General features: G+C 34.0%; 1 protein-coding gene across 1 annotated transcript; it reads right to left on the reverse strand.

The window, feature by feature from the left end:
- Positions 1-3065: 3065 nt before the first annotated feature.
- Positions 3066-4013, reverse strand: LOC101426662 (olfactory receptor 10A5). The gene has a single exon (XM_004470808.4). It carries the CDS (start codon positions 4011-4013, stop codon positions 3066-3068), a length of 948 nt encoding a protein of 315 aa, XP_004470865.3.
- Between the last annotated feature and the right edge of the window lie 5458 nt (positions 4014-9471).

Below are 9471 nucleotides of genomic sequence, written 5' to 3' on the forward strand. Positions count from 1 at the left end.
CTTTATCTTAATATAATGACTCTTGATAGTATTTTAAAAAGCCCTTGAACTATAAAAATATTCTTTACACTACTATATATACTAAAAGAAAAGAAGCAATTGAATTATAGACAATAAGGCAGTATTCAAATAAACTAAATCATGGCATTTACACATGGTGATGTAGTTTACAGCCATTAAATAGTTTTATAGCAAATAATTTTCAATAATATGAAAAATCAAAATTTATGATTATGGTAAGAGTTTATATGTATTTGTCAACTTAATCCTTAGAACAGTGCTTTGTGGAAAATACCATGGTTACCTCCATTGTTAGGTGAGACTACTCTCTCTTAGCATATTTAACTAACTAGCCCGGTGGCCAATTTGAGAACCCTAGTTATGATATTAAATGATAAAAAGCAATATACAAAGATGTACCTACAGTATGGTTGTAGCTATTAACAAATGCCATTTGTTATTAGAAATAAATACAGCAAACTGTTATCTGTCTCTGTGTGGTGAGATTTGGGTGATATTTTTCTTTGTACTTTTACTTTTTATCAAAATTATAATTAGACTATCTAAATAATATATAGACTTCTTAGATGCATTATCTAGAATAATTTTGTGGTTTATTCTCTATAATAATCCCTGAAAGGTGGTCATGCAGTTTCAAATTGGATTATAAAATTGGTCATTTAAATTTAGGATAACATTTTGTTTCAGAAAGTTCTTCATTACATAACTCACAGCTAACCTGTAATGGAAAAATTGATATTGGAATATCAGTTTAAATCCCACCTCTGCTATTTGTGAATATATGTCCTTAAGGCTATCTAAACCTGTTTCAGCATTACAAAAATGAGAATAATAAATGTGTATATTACAGGGATTGTGGATTGAATTAATTTAAATAATGTATGAGGTACTTAATGATTATTAGCGTTAGAGGGGGAAATAGGGAAGTGAGGCAGAGGAACAATTGTGTATACATTCTAGAAATTATGCCTTGAGAGAGAGAAGACATTGAGGCAATGTAAAGTTGGACCTTAGGACTTCAGTATTTGTTTTAAGAAGCTGATAAACTGAGTCGAGCTTTCACACTTCAGCAAAGGCTAGTTTAGGTTGATAATCTTTATTGAGAAATACGAATATTCAACTTTTGGGTATATCATGGTAGTCTTAGTTTTCTTATTCCCCAAGTAAGAAAAATTTCCATTTTTCATGTATTTCCACCACAACTGTTTAGATTACCCTAGCCTATAGCCTAAATTATCAGAGGAATGCGAGAATTAGCAATTTTTACTTCCAAAGTGTTCGTTGTATAAAAATCCTCACAAAGTAACAATTCATTAAAAAAATAGTTTTCCACTAATTTCTACTGATTAATTCTATCCCTGACATCAGTAGATAAAATTAAGTGGTTTATATCATCTCTGCTACTTTAATTCTTCAAATATTTCTAGACAACAGTAACAAATTCTTTTAATACAAATTATTACTCATTTCTTCGTTTGAACTCTTATAATCTCACGGTTTCTGAAAGTCTGATTATACTTCTATAAATTTACTTGTTTTCTAGTTTATCAATATATATGTTAAATGAAGAATTTTCAAACGTGGTCTACCATTATGAAGTGATGTGAGGCTCTTTAGGTTAATTCCTAAAAACCAAGTTATAATTCTATTAAGGCTGTTTGAAGTTTGATTAAATGCGTGTTCATCATGTTTTTTCTCACTTATACTTGTCTGCTGAGGTCTCCCCAATTCTGCTCTTTTAAAATTTGTTCTTTTCTCTAAATTTGAATCAGTTAATTAAACTACACATTGCATGGTATTGAGAAAAGTAGAAAACTAAAATTCAAGGCACTTGAGTTTTACTTCCAAATGGATACAACCAAATGTCTTTGAATGTTGCTTTCCTCAGCTATAAAATGAGAGATTCAGATGAAGTAATTCTAAGGACAAACAGCTCTATAGAGATTTACAACATGCTTTGTGTTATCTTAAAAGGTTTACATTTAATAATTTACTCTTCAGTAGAAACTTATAATACAGATACTATTATTATTTGCACCATTTTACAGATGAAGAAAGAAGCATGAAATGTTTAATTGATTTTCCCAAGCTTACCCAGCTAGTAAACTGCAGAGTGGGATACCCAGGTAAGGTCCCTTTCCTGTTATGTAAGATTTCATTATTTCAGGACTTCATTTTTATTTTTCTTTCATAATTTCTATCACTGATTAAATTATAAACTTCTAGAGGACAATAACTGTGCTTTATCTGCTTATGTATCTTCACATCAACAAACACAAAAATTTAAAATTTAAAGGTAAATAATAAATAACTTGGATCCATTGTAAGCCTTGGAAAATGCAGTACCATAGTTGAAATAGTAAAATTTGGAGATTACTTCAAGAACTCGTAAGAACCTGGATGTAGAATTGAAAGAAAAAATTGGAAAGTCAGGTTATTCTACCTAGGGTAAAAAATAGATGGTTGAATGAATTGATTAAGTCTATTGGGGTTTAAAGACATATGCACAGTGATTGATGATCCTCTTTACTCCATCCACATTAAATACCAACAAGTTTAAGAGGCAACACTACCTCAGGGCATAAGAAATGAACTGAAATACAGAGAACAGTGCACTAGAAGGGCTTGTTGGTTTTTCTTCTGCTGAATGCAGCCAAACATGTCTAAAGCAAGATAAAATGCCTAGATGAATTTTGATACATTTGCTGTCTTTCTCTTGGTTATCTTGGAATTACTCCAAGCAGTTTCATATGTCACATTGGCACATATTAGCACTGTAAATACAAGGAATGACTTGGCAACACAAGTGTCAAAATGTCAATTGCTGAATGCTAAGGAAAAGATTGTGCCTATGATGGGCAGGCAGAGAAGTTTGGCAGATGGTAGTTACAAGGGTTAATCTACACCAGTGTTCTTTCCACTGAGCTTTCCAATAGACATTTTATTGGTCAGGTTCTCTCCCAATGAGGATGTGGAAAGAGGGTGAGAAGAATCCCAAACATGAATATGAGTTTTCCCCATTCAAGAGAATGCAATCTTTAAGTCTATAGGATGCAGTTTCTAAGACCTAGAATCTTGTAGAAGGTCCTGCAGACAGCATTCTTCACCTCGTTATTTCTCAGGCTGTAGATGATGGGGTTCAACATGGGAGTCACAATAGTGTAGGACAATGATAGGAGCTTCTTGCTGTCAGGAGAATTATTGGATTTAGGCCTGAAGTATGTGAGGCTTGAGGATACATAGAAAAGGGAGACAACAAGGAGGTGGGAAGAGCAGGTAGAGAAGGCTTTTTGCTTCCCTCTAGCTGAGGGAATCTTAAGGATGGCCACAGCAATGCGAGTGTAGGAACACAGGATCAACAAGCAGGGAATCATGACAACAAGAATAGTTCCAATGATGGCATAGATCTCAAACAATGCAGTTTCTGCACAGACCAGCCTCAGCACAGGTGGGCTATCACAGAAGAAATGATTTACCTTGTTGGTGTTACAGAATGGGAAGCTGAAGAGCCATGTGGTCTGCACAGTTGCTACTGGAAAGCCCGGAAACCAGGAGGCAGCAGCCAATTTGGCACAGGTCCTTTCATTCATGATAATTGGGTAATGCAGGGGATTGCAGATGGCTACAAAGCGGTCATATGCCATGGTGGCCAAGAGGAAGCACTCAGCAACCCCAAAGAAGAAGAAGAAATACATCTGAGCAGCACATCCATGGAAGGAGATAGTTGTTTCTCGGGCAAGCAGGGTCCCCAGCATCTTGGGCACAATGACTAGGTTGAAGTCTAAGAAGGACAAGTTCCTAAGGAAGAAGTACATGGGACTGTGCAGCACAGGGTCAGCCAGTGTAACCAGAATGATGAGGCTGTTTCCCATCAGAGTGACCAAGTAAATGATCAGGAACGTCAGGAAGAGTAAGGACTGTATTTCAGCAGGTAGGGAGGAGAAGCTCATGAGGATAAACTCACTCACTCTTGTCCAGTTTCCTCCAGCCATAGTTATAGGCATAAATCCCCAGCTGTGGATCTGGAGAGAGTAGCTTGATTGAGAGAGTCAGATTCTGGGTTTATTGTTCAGATGACTTCCCAATGTCAGGAAAAGAGGCCAGATCAAGATCTCAGTTGGAGGTGGAAAGGCCTTTTTTTGTCTAATATTAAAACAAGGAGGAATGGCCAGAGCCTAAGCCCTGAAATTGGCCTGAGTCAGATTCTGGAGGAATTGATCTTTCCCTATTGTATATTAATGTGTACAGTAATGCTTTGTAAAGTTAGAAATAAGAGTTTTTCAATCCCGAAGTGGCCACCAAAGAAATTTCAAAAGCAATGATATTTCTGAAAATACTAAAATTTTGAGAAAGAAGTCCCAAAGTTCCTAACCTCATTAAAGAACATTTACATGTGAGTTAACAAAACTTTAGAACACATTTATAATTAAAATGTGGAATTATGCATCTCATTAATTTTCTATCTTTGTAAATTTTTAATGCCTAGTATGAAATTGTGATATTAGGGAGTAGGATAACATATATTGAAGACCAAGAATGTTCAAATGCTTCACATATGTTATGGCTTGGCTTTATCTGTATATATCCATATTTTATAGATGAGTAGAGAGGGCTTAGAGAAATTAAGGAACTTGGCCACAGACAAGTTAAATGGCTGATCCAGCATTATAGGCACATCTGTGTGACTCAAAAGTCCAAAACTGTACTTTACCTGTCTGCCCTGCCTTCTTATGAGGAATACCTCATTTATTTCATAAGAGAATCATAACCAGACTCTACAAAATCACAGTAAAGGTATAGAGAAGCAGAACCACAGGAATAAATAATAGTTACCTAAAGGTGTTCAGGAGGTTCCTTCGGAGCTACTGGATCGTCCCCTGTAAAATTAGTTTCTAGAATGCAACTGATTGTCAAGATGCTTCTTTCTCCTTTTTTATCTTAATATTCTTGAACTTGCAGTTTTCACAGGAAATGGTGAGATGAGCTAGAAATGGAATTTACTGAGATAATGTGATAAATGAAAAATGAATTCGTCACCCATATGACAACATGGGTGAACCTAAAGAAAACATGTTGAGTATAATAAGTCAGACAAAAAAAGGGAATGTATTATTTGATTTCACAGATTCTAAAGAATCAGAATAAACACTCTAATACAGTCATCATCTAGACTGAAGGTTACTTGGGTATGGGGTGCAGATAGGGAATGGGAAGTTAAGGCTTAAAATGTAAAGTGTTCCTGTTTGGAATGATGGAAATGTTTTGGTGGCAATGTATGGTGGTCATGGTAGGACAACATTGTGGATGCAATTAAGAGCACTGAAATATATATATAAATATTATTAAAAGAGGAAATGTTAGATTGTATATATGGTAACAGAATAAAAATTTTTAAAAATCCATATAAATAAACTACACAAAGAGTGAGTCTTAAGTTAAACCTTGGACTATAGTTACCGGTGCAATTATAAAAATGAGCTATCATCAGATATAATAGATGTTTCATCCCAATGCAAGGTGTTAATAATAAGATGGTATATGGGAATCCTCTACTTTATGCATAATTATTTTGGAAATCCACAATTTACTAATAAAGTAAAATACAATCAATAAAGGAATTGAATATTATTAGAGAAATTTTTCCAGAAAAACTAAAACTCAATAACAAAAATAAAATCATGATTAGATGCAGAAAAGAGCAGAATTTACACCAGGCTAATGTGGAACACACATATAGACAGTGTGTTCTAAATGTTACAGAATTAATGGTCTTTCATGCCATGATAGGAGTTTGGCCTTTATCATATAGATGAAGAGGAGCCACTCAAAAATTCGGATCAGGGGAATGATGTGGTTAATTATTGCACATAGAAAGATTACTCTGACATGGGAGAATAGGTGGGGTGATGTGAGAGTTAGGGAGGAATCACCAGCAATATTCCCCTATTCAGAGACCAGTTGAGAGACTATAGCAATAGCTGATCCTCTCCTATTCATATTCATTTTTTATGATCCATTTTCCTCTTAGATATCCTGTTTGCTAAAACAAATTTGATCATATCCATACATACCCATTTACTGCTGCACACTTATTACCTTTGTTTTTTCACTTAAAATTAAACTTATTTAATTGCACTTATTTGAAAAAATCTACAATTATTCTCTCCCTTCCTCACTCTAACCTCTGAACCAATGCACAAAAATTAGACAAATATCATGTATTTTCTTTGTACATCTCTGCATATGTGTGCAGTTTTTTGTCTTCCTTCTCTTTTTTGGTTGCTGTTGTTTTTTTGTGTTATTTTTATGTTTTTTCTCTCATTTTTTTTTTAAATGTTACATTCAATAAATGTAAGAGGTCCTCACATATCCTCCACCCACCCCCTCACCCCACTCCTCCCAAATCAACAACCTCTTTTATCATCATGGGACATTCATTGCATTTGGTGAATACATTTTGGAGCTCTGCTGCACCACATGGACAATGGTTTACATTGTAGTTTACATTCTCCCCCGGTCCACCCAGTGGGCCATGGCAGGACATACAATGTCCAGCATATGTCCCTGCAGTACTACCCAGGACAATTCCAAGTCCTGAAAATGCCCCCACATCACATCTCTTCTTCCCTCTCCCTACCCTCAGCAGCTACTGGGGCCACTTTCTCCACATCAATTTATTCCTTTGTAGTGGGATTAAGTGAGGTGGTCCTGAATCAATGGAGTGGTCCAAATGGGAAAAAAGTAGGAAATTTCCATTCATATGTAGTATATCTTTCTTTACTTCTAAAGTCAACGGTTTCATCTTCTCTACCTCCTACCAAAATTACTATATAACTTTTATATGCATTAAGAATTACAATTCCAAAGCAATTTGAATTGGTCTGCAATGGCAAAAATATACTGTGTCATATTGTGTTTTGAGGTGATGCAAAACAGGAAAAGGAGAGGCATGGAAAGAATATTAATGGGTGTTGCAGTTTCAATGCACACTTTAATGTAAGAAATGTCGACTACTTCAAATTGCATAATAGTAATTACTTCTTGCCTATTTAGATTACTACGTAGCAGGCATGAGAGCTGCTTCCTTAATCCAGCAAAGCTCATTTTGTTTCTAAGTTTAAAGCTTATGTTAAATTATAATTAAGATAATAAACATTTGCTGATAGGCTCAGGATAGAGAAAACAGATCCTAAGTGAAAGAAGCCATGAACTTGATATCAGCTGGTTTCAGAGTCAGCAAGAGAGAATAGAGGGAAGGAGGGTAGAGAGAACCATGTAGAATAGGTTGGACCAACATTCAGAGGGCTTCTCTCTGGCATTTTCAAAAGCTTACCGTTAAAATTGGAAAGAATAAGAACCTTCACATCAAAATAGTTTTCTCCGCAGTGTTTTCTGTATGGCAGCCTCTGAACTTTCTGATCTACAGTCTGAGAAATAAGTAGAAAAGCTTATTGACAATTGAATGGCAAGACCCAGCTAGGATCTCAAAATTAAGATCCTAGAGGGGTACTGTAACTAAGTCGAAAATAAGTGTGTCCAAGGAGAGTCCACCTACTTGTCTTTCAAAAACGAGTAAATAAAAAAAATAGATTAAAGCAAAAATGCTATAAAGATATGAACAGCATTAGAGTGAAGACTCAAAAGAAAACATTTAAGAATATACAATGAATAGGAAGTAAGAGAAATAATTTTAAATGATGTGAAGAAAATCAATATTTATGCAACGTCTATTGAGGTACAGGCAATGCTCTGAATGGTCACGGGAGCTTATAATCTAATGGAGAAGATAATTAAACAATATATTATATAAAGAATGATGAAGGTCACAACAGAAGTGTATAGAAAAATAAATGTAACTTGGGATCATATTCGGAGCAAGGATACTTAATGTAATATCTGAAAATTTAACGGGGATGAAATTGAAGTTGCCTAAGAGGGAGGCACAAACTAATAGGGAATTATATGTGATTATGAGAATTTTATAATAAAGAAATTACTATAGTAGAAATAAAATCTTCACTGGAAGAAGTAAAACATAGACTTGACTCTTCCTAAAATAGAAAAATTATATAGACTAACCTGAGGTCTTTTCACAGATGGTACAAAAAGTTGTATATTGTTGAAAATAAGAGAAAAGAAAAAGTTGGAAAACAGAAATCAAAATAACAACTAATTAATGATTCCTGAAGAAGGAACCAAGCAAATGGAGTAGAAATAATGAAAGGTAAAGAAGAAGTAAACACTGTACTGGCTAAGTAAAATCAGTATATAATAACAAGAACTCATGGAATGGCAGGAAAAATCAGTGAAGAAAGGGAAGCAACCAGTCATGCTTTGGTGAGCAATTTGATTTTCAAAAATATTTAAAACATTACAATATCCATGGAGGAAAAAATATCAGTTTTAAAAAATTATTCTTAATTATACTGACCTTGGACTTCCCTTCAGCACTAAAAAGAACTACAAAGTATATGAAACAAAGGCTACAATTTTAATAAAGAATTGTTTGAAGAATTTAGCAAAGTATATTCATCTTTGCTCAATCTCTCTCTCTCATATGCACAAACTCATACAATTTTGGAAAAAGGATAAATGATGAACACAGTATATAAATGAGGAACTACTAATTTTTATATTAAAATAACCCAGTCCTCTGTGTTTCAGAATAACTAAGCAGAGTAAAGTCACATGTGGTACGAACACAACAATTTAAATTATTGGAACTTATCTAAGGTAATAAAGAAGGGTACCTCTCTGCAAAAAATTGGGAGAAATAGGAAAAACATGGAAATATCTTTTATCAGTACTCTCAACAAAGTTTAGATAAAATACTGACTATCAAAGAATCAGTTATAAGCATAAGAAGTCTATAGTCAGAAAAATACAACAAGAAATAAAAACATGATTTCTAAAGTAAAAGACTGAAAAACACTGCTGGAAACTGAACGAAATTGAATAAGGAAGTATTTGAGAAATTGTATTTGTATTCTTGGGGAAATTATGAAGAGCTGAAAATGGTATGACAAATTTTTTAATTCAGGAATTGAAAATTAGTCATTCCATCTGAGAGAGCAAAGCAGAGGAATGAAAAACAAAGAAAACAATAAATAGCATTAAGCTAAAAGACAATATAATTATTCCTTAGCACAAAACAAAATAAATGGAAATATATTCACACAAATAAGTCTTTATCTTAATGTTATTTTTCTTTTAATTTTGAGATAAAGAAAACTTCCTTTAAGAATTCAGAAAGGAAACAAATAAAAATGAAAATGCAAAAACACCACACACATACCTTCTAGGCAACCTGCAAGGAAAATACGAACTCAGAGGAGCAATAGTTTCTGCCGAGAACACAATCTGATAAAACACAGTAGATTTGGACTTATAAAATTTAGAGGGGAGAATGAGTCTTGTATTATTATCATATCAAAATAATGAAAATAAATT

Source organism: Dasypus novemcinctus, chromosome 10 (genome assembly GCF_030445035.2).
Source record: "Dasypus novemcinctus isolate mDasNov1 chromosome 10, mDasNov1.1.hap2, whole genome shotgun sequence".
Taxonomy (NCBI): Eukaryota; Metazoa; Chordata; class Mammalia; order Cingulata; family Dasypodidae; genus Dasypus; species Dasypus novemcinctus.